A 16,179-nucleotide genomic window follows, 5' to 3' on the forward strand; every position below is an offset into this window, starting at 1 on the left:
TCGATTTTTTTGTCTTTCCACGCTTGAGAACCGTTTCTTAATATGCAGTCCACCAGGTTGACAATCGATTGGACTCGATTGATTTCACTGATGCACAGCCCAAATTCAATAGTATTTTTACCCCAAAAACCAATTCTTTCTTAACGCACGAAATGCTTTTTGATTCATTTTTGTTGCTTCATCAAAAATGCGATTATTCCTTAACTAATACTTATAATCTAACTAATAGAAATCGTATAGATGGTATTAGTAGTACTAGCTATGTATCAGCCACAGTAAAACGTAGGCGGGTCCTCTAGTTTTTTATATAATTTTTCTTGTTTAGAGCTACGAATGAGACACTAGGTCATACGAGTACGCACGTATAAGCTCCTGAACTAAAGAGGTAACGGTAGTGCAAAAATTGGTTCCTAAGTTTGTAGCATTTTCTAAATCATCCGATTAGCAATAAATCTTCAACAACCTCGAAATCTTACTGCGTTATCTTTTTTGCCACATTCACACACTATAATATATGTGCATGTATTGTACATATGTATGTATTTAATTTAATACAAAACTAAAAGCAAGCAAACTATGAGCTCATTCGCGGTTCGCAGTTGCATTGAAAGGTTAAACAGCTGAGTAGTAAAAGTAATATTGAAAATGTCGACATGCATATATGTACTTACATACACTCCAGTGTAAATATGCGCCTTTAGTGCAATGATAAAGCTTTGCATTGTAATTTTTTTCTCATTCACTCGCTAAAATTAACTTAGAGTGATTCGCGCGCATGCCAGCCCCAAGTGCTACAACCCATGTGCATGTGTGTGTGTTTATGGGCACATAATTGTGGCGAATGCCGGCCGGCGTACACAAAACCGGCACAACCGCCGCCTGTATTTCATGGCGCGCTACCGCTCACCTCCTCTCGTTAATGCAAATGCAACTATGCGCTAGACCGGTATTCGTTTGTAGAAAGTATAGCTGCATGCATGTGTGTGTGAGTGTGTTCGTAAGCATGCGCTCGCTTGCATTGATAAATATATGCACACCTCTCGCTTGTCGGGCACACACAACCCGCTTGCCGACGTTTATAGTTACCTGTGGACAATTATATTTAACACTTGCAAGTTAACTGCATTTTGCATTTGTAAACGCAATTGGCAATGCTAAAATGCTAAAATGCAATTTCAATTGCATATTCTTATACCATATTCATATGTGATGGCAAATGCCATACTCGTATGTAGGTAAACCAGTTATTTGGCTTCAAACACGTACGTGCGGCTTGCAACATTTTATGGCCATTTACAGGGGTAGCTAGAAAAGTCGGAGTTGTTAGATTTATATACATATATATAAACAAAAAAAATGTAATCTCGGTGGTACCGCTGCTATAATACCCTTCAAAAATAAAAGTTTCAATAAAAAAACTTGAATTGCTCGTTTAGTTTCTATGGCAGCTATATGCTATAACGGTCCGATCTGAACAATACTCCAGGATATTGTTGCATTGCGTTGGACAATAATTTATGCTAAATTTCCTGAAGATATCTCGTCAAATGGTACGGCTTTCCATACAAGTACTTGATTTTTATCGATCAGTTTGTATGACAGCTATATGTTATAGTGGTCCGATCTCAATCGTTTCTTCGGAGATTACATAGTTGGTGTAGCCAATAACCCACAGCAAATTTCGTGCAGATGCCTCTTCAAATGAGAAAGCTTTTCATATGCGCACTTGATTCCAATCGTTCAGTTTGTATGACAGCTGTATGGTGTAGTGATCCGATTTGAACCATTTCTTCGGATACTACATAGTTACCTTAGCTTATAACTCATACCAAATTTCGTGAAGATATCTTGCGATATAAAAAAGTGTTCTATATAAGCACCTGATTTTGAACGATCAGTTTGTATGGCAGCTATATCGTATAGTCCACCGATATCGGCGGTGACGAAATATGAGTAGCTGCTTGAGGAGAAAAGGACATATGTAAAATTTCAGATCAATATCTCAAAAACTGAGGGGCTAGTCCGCATAAATACAGATGGACACTTATGGATATGACATTACTACAAAGGATCTCATTCATTCTCATACGGTTTATTACGGTTCAAGGTGTTCAAAACCGTGCGATAGGGTGGGAGGTCGATTGAGTGGTACTGAAAGATGTCAAGCGCACGAGGTTATAGCCATTTTGTCATCGTAGACGAAATCTGAAGACTTCAAATTGTATTCAACCAAAAATTCGGAAACATTAGAGAGGCATAAGAGTGATACTTCTGTAAACAGTGGTATGGGGATAGATTTTCCTTCAGAACGAACATGACATCATTCGAAACAATGCCCTTGAATATGATAAATTTATTATTGATTTTGGTATTTACACAAATTTCATTAGAAACTTTGCTTCTATGCAAAAAAAAAAAACTGCAAAATCTCTACTATAAAATATCGTCTAAAACTAAGTTTCTACTAAGAAAACAAAGAAATTTTTGCATTTTGATATTTTACTAAAACCTCAGCACTTAATAAACTCTTCTCGTTAACGCTCATACGCATTAATCCGAGCTTGGTTTGTGGCAAACCGCATATTAATTTGCTTCGGTGAATGCCACAAGCAGAATTCGGTTTTGTGGTATGAAAATATTTACTCATGGATAGACAAACATACCTATGTAAATATGTATACCATAAATATTTGCTGTGATGTGTTATTAAAAATTTTATGGACAAGTTTCTGTAAAGCCGTTGTCATTTGTTCTGCTGCGAAAGGAGTTGCGTGGTCTCGATTTTACATGTCCACTTTTGCGTTGATGTTCCAAAAACAGCAAATTGTATAGTGACAGCGTGTGGTGGTCGCCTGTTTCCTTACTGCCATTTTATGAATTGCAACATTGGATTTTTTTTTGGTTTTAAGCTGTTGCTATTGACATTGCAGCCCAGGCGAAATGAAGTTGGCAGACAAGTTTGCTTGATAAGATAACCGGATAAGCCGAGCCCACAAACTGAATTTACACATGTATACACAGCTTTAGTGATTTTATTTTTGATTTTTTTTTTTTTATTTTAAAGTTTTTGTATTATTTTTACGTATCAATAATATGAATGGAACGAGTGTAAGTGGTATTATTTTTACAAATCGAATGTATGAATGGAATACAAAATAAATTCAAAGTAATTTTTTGTTCAGTTTAGTTTATATTTTTCTTTTCATGAAGTCGTGTATCAAGGATATTATAAAATATATCTGAATTCATCAGTTGTTGTCTTAATTTCTAAAGCAAAACGTTACTATTTAGTAAACTATGATTTAAAGAAAGCAAAATTCAAAAAGAGGTAGGCAGGCTTGTTTTGTGTCAGCAAATGTTAATTTTATATTTAAAATAATTTTGAGTTTGAGCTATGGTAAAGTGTGATCAAACATACCTCATGTACCACAAAAGGGTTAAAGTTCACACTATAACTTACCAATGTTACCATTTTAACAGCATACTTTCGGGCGTTACTAGAGCGATCAATTTATGTATATTTTATATATTTCTAAGATTCCAATAAAAATATTTTCATTCATATTTCAACCATTTAAAATATTAAAATTTAAATTTTCATTTAAAAAAAATTGAATAAAGATATACTTAAAAGCACCACACTCTCGATGTACAATAGATTATTAAAAAAATTAAGCAATTTCTTACTATTTGGTTTTATACACCATTTTTCTAAAAACAAACACTTAAATGCATAAATGATCTTTTTCGCATGGCAACCGTGTATATATCTCTAAATTAAGGTCACATGATTGACGTAGTTTCAAAATATTTTAATATACATAAAATTTATCTATTGGCACATGCATGTATGAATGACCCTGTAGGGCTATCAATTAATATAAAAGTTTGAAAAGTGTTTTATATGCAAATTACTAATATTTGAGCAACGGCAAGGCTTTTGCTTGACCGCTTAGGAATGGTAGAAATAAAGAGAGATCTATATTTTAGCTTTAAAAATAAAAATTTAATAAATATTCTACAAAATTAGTATTAAAAACATTTTTAATACATAGCTCAGTGCTTTCTAAAACGAGTTGTAGACACCTGCACTTAGACCATCATTGGGTCTATTAGCTCCTATGTGGTAGCCAGATTAAACCTTATCCACCAACTCAGTGCATTTGGTAAAAAGCCTAATTTTTTCACCCCAACTACCCAAAGTCTCTTAAGGTGAAGCATTGAGAGCCGTGATATATGCTCGTCCGACTGAAAGCTGGGCATACGCATAGATAACATTCAAGCGTCTTATCATCGTCCGCGCATGCTCTGCAATAAGCCGAAACTAATTTTCCCATTTTTTGGTTACTAAGTTCCATTTTTCCTAAAAGTCAGAGCTTTTTGCTCTGTCCACCATCAATACTAGTCCAGACTCATTTTGTGGTCTCCAACGTTAAAGGAGCTGAATTTTGGGGCAGCTGAGCGAAGTTTTATTTCCACCTACCCCCGAACGGGCTGGCTCGTTTGGCTTTACACTTCCTTTTATTCTTGTATAATCGGATTCCCGAGCCACTTACAGAAGCTCTAGTTATTGCTTGCCTGCAGCACTTAATGCAATGAGTATTAGTATTGGCGCTAAGGCTAGCCGTAATTGCCACTTGGCTATCCACTAGACCGTTTATGGACTTGCTAGTTAGAGCAGAAGTCCACTTGGCACCAATGGCCTAAAATCATGAGGCTTTTGGTCGTTAGCATTTCCTCAAACTTCACTTGTTTATGTATGAAGGACATTTCTCTGGTAACTGATATTTAGTTTCGTTCTTGAACAAAGGACAGGAAGGTCATCCGCTTAGCAGATCTTTAATAGTTTGAAATTACTAAAAGCTCTGGTAACTATTGCTTGGGTGAACACGAGTTCGTCATCCCGGTTGTTTAGTATGGCAGGTCCGAATTATCTCCCGTCGTACCGTGGGATAGGAGTATCTAGCAATCTGGGAAACCGTTCCCACGATAGTTTGATCTTTATAACCGGCACGGAACCGGTTTTTTATTCGACCAAGGATTTTGAACTCGGTAGCATTCCTTCAAATTACTTATTTATTTACTTTGCATTTTAAAATAAATGTAAAAGTTTTCATAAATTGCCCACAGATTTTCTTAATAAAGGCTGATCCATTTCGAGGTGCCCTACCTTTTTAGAGAATAAACACAGAAAATTCAAATTCAATGGAGAATGTTTGTTATCTTTAGAAAGATCATTCTTTGGTATTCATCTATTGAAGATTATCTCCTTCAAATGTTGGTCACTGCTACTTCTCAGATAATCCATCCGCTGAGTCCAAATTTCGATGACTCGTTCGAGCATTTCGACCGGGAACTGGCGATTGGCACTCGCGATATTTTGCTCTAAGACCTGAATCGAAGCGGAATTGTCTGCATAGATTTTAGTCTTTAATTATTCCTTCGAAAAAAAGTCTAACGATGCGATATTACATAATATTGGTGACCAATCGACCGGCCCAAACCGTGAAATTATCTGCATACCAAAGTGTTCTCTTGATAAATTGATTGATAGATGTGATGTATGGGAAGAAGTTGAAACTAAATGTCGTCGAGATCACGAGCTTCAGTTTTAGTTATCAACTAATCGGTTACCATGGTGCGATGGTGGTTGCTCACTGGCATCATTTTTGAAGAAATATCTTGACATGCCCATTGAGCCGAAAATATGCTTCATCGATGAACAAAATTTGGCTCAAAAACGTTGGATCTTCTTGGAACTTTTCAAGAGCTTAAAGAGCGAAGCATTGTCGCATGGGAGGTCCAACGGCTTCAGTTCTTGCCTATGCTTTATTTTGTATGCTTTCAATTTAAGATCTCGACGTAAAATGCTCCAAATCGTTCTATACGTCAGTCCGAGTTGCTTGGAACGGTGCCGAATCGACTCGCTACGGTCTTTGTGTACCCTCTCATTCTTCACAGCGTGCTGGACGTGGTCTTTTCGTTCGAATATTATCTGATAATCAATGCTGGGTCTCACGATGGGTGATGGTGCTTTGAATAGTACGGCCTGTAGGCCGATTGCATTGACCATGATATGAGCGAAGCGCGCGAAACACTTTCTTCTGTCACATTCCCCATCTCAAAAATTGTCAACAGGGACTTCAGTTGCTGTGTGTCTATAATATTTACATATGAAGATCCACAAATATACAGTTGTATGTACAGACATATATTAAGTGACTAAATTTGCTAATCAAATAAATTTACTCTACTCAAATTTCAAATGCAAATTTTGTTTGTATGTATATAATAAATGTACATATGTACACTAATTGACACTAAACAAATTCAATAGCAAAATTTAGTTGACCACAACAACAAGCACAAGCAATGACATAACAATAAACTAATTGTGAACTGCACACACTTTGTGTTTGTTTGATTGCATATCTGTAGATACATAAGTGTGCATATACATTTGTATATGTATATATCTCTTTCAACACGTCCGATCGGACCTGCGCGTCTGCCACCTCGTTTTTACGAAAATGTTAAACAAACTATAAAAATGTGATTAAAAATTAGCTGCACTACAAAAAGCTTTTTGATCAAGCACACACTCATACACACCTACATATGTACATATGTAAGTAACATATGCGTGTGTATGGCTGTATGTTGTTGTTGAAAAGTGTTTACATAGCTTGACAGTTGTGCGGTGATTTGTTTGAACTTTAAAATCCAAGCACTCACACCCAAAAACAAAAACAAAAATAACGCGTCTTTATTGCTTTGGGGTTTTATTTTTTCTGATTTTACTTTTTTACAGTTTGTTTATGGCTGAGTTCAAGGTGAGCACGTCGTGCGGCGCGCTAGCGACTGCCATGGCTTTTGTCGCTTTTGCCGTTGATTTTTGTAGTCCATCTCGGTTTCAATGAATGCCGGTGCTATAAAATTTTTGAAATCCTAATTTTGGATTATCGTTGTTGTTTTTGTTATCTTTTGAAAATAAATGTGCATTAAGTCTATTGATTTTTAAAGCATTCGTTTCGGACGCCACACGATTTAGGTGATTTTATCTCGAATCTACATGAGTATTCTATATACATATGTATGTGCGACTATGCCTATGCATGTGTGCGCATGTATTTATAGAATATATTTGCATATTATACATATATATGTACATATTGGCTTGTGTATTTCCTCATATTTGTGCGCCCCCCACTTCCGCCTGCAATTAGACATTTCTTAAGCGAACTTCGGCCAAAGTTGCTGCGCTCTTTGTTTGCACTTTACGCATTGCAATGCGTATTTACCGTTATAGCGTTTAGTATGCATTCGCGTTTTGCGCGAAGTATGTCTAATTTGTCTCTTCCGTCATGCAATTTGCATACTTTACCAACTTGGCTAACAACTTTGTAGTATTCGCTGCGCATAACCGATATTTGTATGTGTTTTTGTGTGTGAATTATGCTTTTCATGCCCATAAGTCACGTGATCTCTTTTATTGCTTTATCATTATGGAGTTGCGCAAAGAATGCCGTTAAATGTTGTCGGTTCTTCAACTTTTTGCCAAACCAAATACCTTAAGTTTGCAAACTAAACAATTAAACGCACACACATTAGGGTGGATGAAAAAAAAAATTATTTTTGTTCGTTTGGTACTTTGAAAATTAAGTTCTTAGACACCTCAAAGGAAGTCACTCCAAATATGAGCTTGAATTGTAACAGGAAGGTTTTTTGCTTAACAGTTTTCTATTTTTTCTTATTGTGAAAAATTCATATCTCGCTTCTAACTAAATCCTGATCCATTTTGAGGTTCCCCACTGTTTTAAAGAGAAAGCTCAGAAATTTAATGGATAATTTTTATTATCATTCGAAAGAACATTCTTTCGCTCTCATGTTTTTAAGATTGTTTCTTTTCAAGACTGAAATCTCCAAAGACTGAATCGAAGTGGCATAGTCCGTGTAGACTTTAGACTATTAATCTTCTTTTAAAAAAAGCCCAACGGCGTGATATTACATAGGCTTGGTGACCAATCGACCGGCCAAAACCGGCCAAAACCGTGAAATTATCCGCACACCGAAGTGTTCTCTTGATAAATCGATTGATAGATGCGATGTATGGGAAGTGGCGCCGTCTTGTTGTCATCGAGATCACGAGCTTCACTCTCACTCTTCGAATAGTCGATTATCATGGCGCGATAACGGTCGCCATTGACGGTTACGTTCTCACTGGCGTCATTTTTGAAGAAATATGGACCAAACCGTTGTTTTTTTGGATGAAATGGCAGCTCTTGAATCTCTTCAGGTTGCTTTTCGACCCAAATATGGTAAGTTTGCTTGTTTACATACCAATTGAATCAGAAATGGACCTCATCGCTGAACAAAATATGGTTCGTAAACATCAGATATTCTTAAAACTTTCATAGAGCGAAGCTATGATGTTTGGGAAGGTTGAGCGACTTCAGTTCTTGTACTGTGTACGCTTTCAGCTTAAGATCTCAACATAAAATGCGCCGAGTTGTTCCATACGTCAGTCCGAGTTGCTGCGAACGGCATAGAATCGATTTTATACGGTCTTCGTGTACACTGTCAGTTACGGCTTCTGTATATTTACTTGAGTGCGTGTTGGACGTGGTCTGTTCAGTCGAATATTACCCAATAATAAATGCTGGGTCTCAAGCTAGGCCGATTATGTTGAATACGTACCTTTTCTTGGATCACCCGTTAAAAAAAATATTTATAGAAATTATTAAAAAAAAATTACACAAATCAGCGACCATTTTGTACAATTCCTCATAAAATATGAATTTTTTGACCCACCCTAACACACACATACATACCTACTGCTGTAAATTATATTGTAATGTTTCTGTTTAGTAATTATAATGTTTCTTTGCTTACCATTTAATTTAATTGTGTCTGTCTGTTTGTTTCTTTTCATGTTGTAGCGTGTTCCACCGCTTCGTGTTGACGATTTAATCAACGATTTACGCGACGGTACCAAACTTATTGCACTTTTGGAAGTGCTTTCCGGCGAACGTTTGCCCGTGGAGAAGGGTCGCGTTCTACGACGTCCGCATTTCCTCAGCAATGCCAATACAGCCTTACAATTCTTAGCTAGTAAACGTATTAAATTGGTGAATATCAACCCGGCAGATTTGGTGGATGGGAGACCACCAGTTGTGTTGGGTCTGATATGGACCATCATATTGTACTTCCAGGTAAGTCACAAATTTCCGCTAAAAATATATCTATGCTTAATAAAATTCTACAAATGTAAATATACAATATATATTGGAGAGAAAGAAGAAGAACCTATTTGTTAACATTAAGCTTTAAAGTGTATACTTTTGTGGATTTTGAAGGCACCCTATACTTGCACTCTTCACATGTATACTAAAATATTAGTTGCTTATTTTCAGAAGATTTTGAAAACTTAGTCATAAATAAATTGTGAAACCACTTGGATCAAAATTGTCTCACTCTTTTATGTTCTCTTTGAACCACACTATGCTCCCGATGAAGTTCATCAATACAAAAAATATTATCTGTGCAACCCCAGCAGTACCGTCAAGAAACCCTCCGCAGATAGTTTGCATTCTGTAGTCTTCTATTTTTCTACCTCCTGACAGCTTCTACAACAGTCATTGATTGGTGTTTTGTCAATTGCACAGAAAACAGTTTGTTCTACTAGGGTTCTATGCCATTCCTTTTTAATAGCCGACCTATATTCCATTCATGCCTCGTTTTCCTGCTTGTTAAGCAAGTTAAAGATTGATTTCAATCAGACCCAGCTATAGCTAAGTATATACTTAGTCAGAGGCATATAAATTCCCTCCCTCTTTCCCGAGTTTAATTATAGGGTGATGCCTACTCTGGATAGTTCACATGGTTAATCCAAAAATCGGTGTATCTCACTTGGATAGATATTCATCCTTTGTGTTACACACAAACTTGTAGTAGTGGATTATCGCATCCTTATAAATCGACAAAGCGTTTTGAGTTTACCAGAAATTCTTAAAGCAGTTCATATCAATTCCAGTCACTTCGCTAAGTTTAACAAAGATCTGTCAACCGAGATATTTCAATTTCAGTCCTGCAAAGGCCTGTCAATAGAAAAGGAAATGACAAAATGATGCCACTCCGCCTTCCTCCATATAGCCTTAACGAAAAACGTCAAATCAATATTTAGACACACCGCGTGTAAATCTTTTGGACAGAGTACAGTTAGATCATCTACAACTGCAGGAAGATGATATTTGCAAAGACCCAGAAGTTTGGAAGATCTTTTGCGGTTATCTCGCAATTACACGAGTTCTGGTTATTGACCAGCGCTTGCTGAACTCACTGGGAACCAAAGGTCCAACGTCAGAACGCAAGAAGACATCGGTAAGCAAACACGTTTCCAATCGGATGAAATTGAAAATTCATAAGCTTTGCGGTTTCCGACGTTATCGCTTTTACCGGTAATATCACTATGTCCTGGAATCCATTGTTTGCTTATTGTGCAGTAGGATGTTGGTTTTACTATGAGATCAAAGCATTCCTTTACTATCTTTCATAAAAGCCTAAGAGCCTTTAGTGATTTATATGTATATAATATTTGCAATAGAGAAATTTAAAAATTTCTCAAATATAGGAATTGAACTGCTCGGGGAAGCTGGAAATGCAATTTCCCTTAGTTGCTCTTGCGCATTTAGCTCCTTCACCGGTTGTTCGAAGCAATGGACGCTAGAGAAACACCTCAGGTCTGGTCTTGGTACACAATCAATAAAGAGCATACCATAAAGATCTTTGAAGTACTGTTGTTGGTGAACAGACCAAAAAGTTCCTACTTGTGGGCAAAAGGAAGCTTAGTAATATTGAAGGGGTCATCACAGGGCATCTACCTTTATGGTCCCACGTTCAGAAAAAGTGGATTTGGCATAAAGCAGAGCATGCGTGGCTTATGCTGGCCTTTTGACTCAAGAGCGATCTTAAGCGATCCAGTGAAGGCTAGCCTTTCTTTTTTTGTGGAGGTTATAGCAGGCCATTGCTTCATCGAAGTCCATTCTGTAAGGTTAAGAATCTGTATAGAAGAAGTCGAGTTGGAATCATCTCAGTACTTTCTTTATTTCGATTGTCTCGCGTTTGCGAAATCAAGACTTAAACAGAACTCACACTTCCAGATGTTCCACCGAACTGGTGGAAATATAAATTTAAAGCCTGAGCAAATTTTTATTGGCCACAATGCGTTTTGTTGACTTATAAGTTTGAATTATTCTATTTTTATGGCATTACAAAGGACTACATAGTGCGTCATTCAGCCTTCGGATTAGACATCAAACCTAACCTTATCCAACCCATGTAGAATACTTACGGAACATAGCTCTTGAGATGTTGCAAGTTGAATATAGTATTCCAGATTTGATTCAGCTCAACAGCAGGCTTTGTTATCGTCTTTACCATCCACTGCTATCATCATCTAATTTGCTGTTTTAAAACTTCAAAAGCAATTGTTGTTTTTGAAAAATAGCCATAGGCAAGCACGTTACGCAAAAATCGTGAGGTCAAAAACTTGAATCGGCTTCCACTTATCCATTAGCTCAATTAGTTTGCGTTAGCTGTGAATTTGAACACTTTCTTAACACTCTCTTTCCCTTAACCTTTGTATATTGGTAAAAAAAAAACCGCACTTTAATTATTGATACTTTCACCAATTTTAACATTTATGTATTCATGTAAAGCAACAAATTACAAAAGTAATAACCGTGTAAACAATTGTGTGTACTTCTTTCCTTTCTATCTTTTTGTCTCCTCTTTTTGAAAATCGTTTTCGTTTCGAACGATTTGTTTTATTCGCAATTATTTTTTTTTGCTAACAAACAAGCTTCATAAGAAGAGGCGGAAAAAATTAGTAGTAGTAATAAATTATGCGCCACAGGTAGGTTTGTAGCCGTTGGTTGTTGTAATGACATAATGAAAATTTCGTAGTAGATGAATGAATTGATATATTTGCTCTTTTTGAACTTCGGTTGAAGCGTAAATATTGCACATGTCACACACGCAATTATGATTTGAAGTTCAAGTATTTTTGAAAACCACTTTTTGAGTTTTTTAGTTTGTGGTAAAAAGGATTTAAAAAAGATATTTACCAACATATTTTTGGGTTCAAAACGTTTAACTGAACTTTGGCTTAATTTTACAACATTTTCGAAATATTCGAATATGCCTACATATTTTTAGTTAATACGAATATTTTTGAAAACCACTTTTTGAATATTATGGTTTGATATTCACGAGAGTTTTTTTTGGCTATTTTGGCTTTTAAATGAACTTTAGCTTAATTTTAGAACATTTTCGGAAAAATTCGAAATTTTCGAAAATTCTTGAACCTTCTTTTTTATTAATTTTTTAAGAATAATAGGTCAGAATATTTTGGTTTGTGTTAGAAAAGAACAAAAAAGACATTTCCAAGCATATTTTGGTGTTCAAAACGTTTAACTCAACTTGAGCTTAATTTTATAAGATTTTCGAAAATATTTTATTATTATTAGTTTTTAAAGAATAACATGTATTGAGTATTTCACTTGTAGTGGAAAAGGAAAAAAGGATATTTGCAAGCATATTTTGGCTTCAAAACTGTTAGCTAATTAATTTCGAAATTTTCGAAAACAATTTTTTATTAGTTATTTAAGAATTATTTTTATTACGAAAACTTTGCTACTTTTAGATTTATATACTTTTTTCATTTATAATAATTCTTTCGCAATTATTTGTACTACATTTTTACCTTTCCTTCCATCCACCCGCCACAGATTGAGGAGAACAGCCGCAACCTTGAATATTTGGGTCATGGTATCAGCGGTTCGGTTAGTTCTCTGGACAGCGTTGGCAAGAATGTCAGCGATCAAAAGGCTGAGAAATGGAAGCAAGGTGCTAGGAAGACTCTATTGAATTGGGTTACCAATGCCTTGCCAAAGTAAGTTGCAAACCCCTGACAAAAACATATTTGTATTTTACTAATCTTCAAACATTTTCCGTGCCTCCCGCAGAGACAGCGGTATTGAGGTAAAGGATTTCGGTGCCAGTTGGAGAGATGGTGTCGCCTTCCTAGCCCTGATTGATGCCATTAAGGCGAATCTTGTCAATTTGGCTGATTTAAAGAAGACCAACAATCGTCAACGTCTGGAAACTGCTTTCGATGTGGCCGAAAGCAAGCTGGGCATTGCCAAATTGTTGGACGCTGAGGATGTGGATGTACCCAAGCCGGATGAAAAGAGTATAATGACATATGTGGCGCAATTTTTGCACAAGTACCCTGAACCAAAAGTGAGTAGTTATTTGCATCTGACGAGAATGTGTCCTTACTAGAGTTGTTAACACTTTAACTTTGCTTGCAGGGTGCCTCACGTGATACATCACATATACAGCAGGAGTTGGACGAATTACGTCGCTTCCTGGTGGAAAAGACTACCGAATACGAGCCCATGGTCATGTCGAATTCATTCCCGCGTGATTTCGCTGAATATCTGATTGCACGTTCAGAGATCGACGCCCACTTGCCGGTCTACAATCGTCTGAAGCAGTTGATGGATAGCCAAAGTGGTTTCCTACAAGTGCCGCGCCCCGTTTGGGAAGACATAAATGCGCTGTGGCAACGTTTACAATATCAAATGAACTATTGGCTGTGGTTATTGGATTCTGAATTGCCCGGCGAATTCGGTGTGGTCGGCAAGTGGTTAGCTGAAGCCGAAAAATTGCTAATGGATAACGAGATACCGAACGCCATGAATGAGGAGACAGCATCGGTGATTAGTAGAAAGCTGGAGGAGCATAAATTATTCTTCGCCGATTTGCCACGCATTCTGGCGATGTTCGATAATGCCAAACGTTCACCATTGGTGCAGCAAGTGCCCATTGAACAGTTGCGCAATATGGAGCGTCGTCTGCAAGATGTGGCACCGAGAGCGGCTGAGCGTAGAATACGCCTGAAATTCCTCGAACACAAGTGTTGTCTAATTGCTTTCCTCAATTTGGTTGAGAACAAGATGAAGGGTTGGACCGGCAAATATGGCTACGAGGAGAAGGTCAGTCAACAACTGGAACAATATAAGAATTTCGTGTCGCGCAACAAAATCTTCCAAGAGTTCCAGAAAGCATTCGTCGATATGCAACAAGTGGTGGACGAATACAAGCGCGATGGCAATGTGCCGCGCAATGACATAACCGAAATCGATCGTTTCATGTATGAGACTGAAGAACGTTGGAAACGTGTCTCCATGGAATTGAAATGTTGTCAAAACTCGCTGGAAGAGGTTGTAAGCTGTTGGAAAACATGGAATCAGCTGGCGCCAACTTGTGAAGAATGGCTGAACCTGGCCGAAACTAAACTGTCACGTTCCGAGGATGAACGTTTAGAGTTCTTCCAGGATATCACCACTTGGAAGGATAAATTCGATACACTTGCCAATGCGGCCAACTATTTGATTGCCTCCTGCGAAGATGGCATTGCCAATAATCTACGCCAGAAACATGGCAATTTGTCGGAACGCTTTGAGCGTCTCTTCGCCAACACCAAACAATACATGCACGCCGGTGATATTATACGTGCACGCAATGAATACAAGTCCGGCATTGAGAAGCTCTCGCAGTGGCTGCGTCATGCCGAACAAGTGCTGGAGCAGCGTCAAATGCTCGGCAACACGCAGCAAATTACCAAATATGGTGAGGACTTGCAAAAGTTAGCCAGCGAGATTGACGATAATGAGGAGCTCTTCAAGACAGTCAGCCGTAACTTCCAGGGTCTCATACAGGATCTACCACGCGAAGAAGTTGATAAAATGATGAAGCTACTGAAACAGGAGAAGGAGTCTTTAGTGCGTATACGCGCACAAATACCCGCCAAACTGCACCTCTTCCACCAGCTGCTCATACAACAGGAGTCACTCGAAGCGGGCCAGAAAGAAATACATCAATGGCTCAACGACGCTGAGGCCTTGTTGAGCACACATTCATTGTCGGGTGGACGCGATGCTATCAGCGAAGAACTAAATAAGCATAAGACTTTCTTCTCGCGCACGGTCTACTATCGCTCCATGCTGGAGAGCAAGAATAAGGTTTTCCAGAACTTGCTGAAATCTGTCGCCGCCGATGAAAATATTGACACCTCACAGACGGCACACAACATGCAGCAATTGAACGAGCGTTTCAATTACGTCATACAGAATGCCGAACAGTGGGAGCAGCGCTTGAATGACGCCTCACGTGGCTGGCACGCTTTCAAAGAGAATGAACGTGTTGTCAGTGAGTGGCTGACGCAGGCGGAATCTATGCTTATTGAGAAACACATTGAGTCGAAGACAATAATCGAGACGCAGAAGTATTTCTTTGAAAATGTTAATGAGCGTTGGATGCACAATCTGGTAGAATCTGCACAGGATTTGCTTAAAACTTTGCCAGCACAAGAGCAAAAGCCTGTGGTGGACTCCGTTGAGAAATTACAAAACAAGTGGCAACAGGTGCTGTCGCAAGCACCATTGCATTTGCTGAAACTCGAGTTCCGTTTGGATGAATCGGCTTTCTATCAGACATTGCAAGAGGTCGAAAAGGAATTGCACCTGGAACAACAAGCTTTGAATCGCAACGAAGATATTGACTCAATACTGAATCGTAATGAGCATTTCTTCCAACAACAAGGACCCATACCGCGCATTGAGAAGAGCTTGCAGAACATGCAACGCATCAGTCAAGCATATGGCTACCAGAAACCGACCGATATTAGTCTGAATCAGGCCTACGACAATGCCAGGTTGCAGTGGCAGCAATTGTCTGGTAAAATCGGCGATATGCGCGAGACATTGCAGCAGATACCTGCGCAATGGGACAGCTACCATGAGAAGTTCAAGGAAATGGTTGAATGGATGAATATTGTCGATAAGAGCTTGAAGAACATTGTCAACGAAGTGAACAGCATGGAAGAGTTCGAGAAGGAGAAGGTGGTCTTCCAGGTAAGGAGTTAGCAATCGTTTGTTTAAAAAAAATGTTTGTGGACTTGGAAGCAATTTGGAATTTAAATACTATTTTGTACTTCGAAGTCCACAGCATATCCTTTTAATATGCAAAACTTTAACAAATTGTGTATCATTATACTAATACAATTCTCATTGTAAATCCATTAACGCAGCTCAGGGAACTTGTGGTAAAAAC

At 37.9% G+C, this 16,179-nt stretch overlaps 1 protein-coding gene across 9 annotated transcripts in view; it reads left to right on the top strand.

Moving 5' to 3' along the window:
• Nucleotides 1-16,179, top strand: part of LOC105231134 (muscle-specific protein 300 kDa) — a 190,506-nt gene that overhangs the window by 38,012 nt on the left and 136,315 nt on the right. For 8 of the 9 annotated variants that reach the window (XM_049459658.1, XM_049459647.1, XM_049459657.1 and 5 more), the window contains exons 3-8: nt 8,940-9,212; nt 11,861-11,914; nt 12,789-12,952; nt 13,026-13,302; nt 13,374-15,980; nt 16,157-16,171. In XM_049459658.1, the coding sequence (XP_049315615.1) occupies nt 8,940-9,212; nt 11,861-11,914; nt 12,789-12,952; nt 13,026-13,302; nt 13,374-15,980; nt 16,157-16,171 (3,390 nt within the window). The remainder of the gene's footprint in view (nt 1-8,939; nt 9,213-11,860; nt 11,915-12,788; nt 12,953-13,025; nt 13,303-13,373; nt 15,981-16,156; nt 16,172-16,179) is intronic. The other variant, XM_049459673.1, reaches the window with a different exon arrangement.

The sequence above is a fragment of the Bactrocera dorsalis genome, chromosome 1 (genome assembly GCF_023373825.1).
Source record: "Bactrocera dorsalis isolate Fly_Bdor chromosome 1, ASM2337382v1, whole genome shotgun sequence".
In the NCBI taxonomy this organism is placed as follows: Eukaryota; Metazoa; Arthropoda; class Insecta; order Diptera; family Tephritidae; genus Bactrocera; species Bactrocera dorsalis.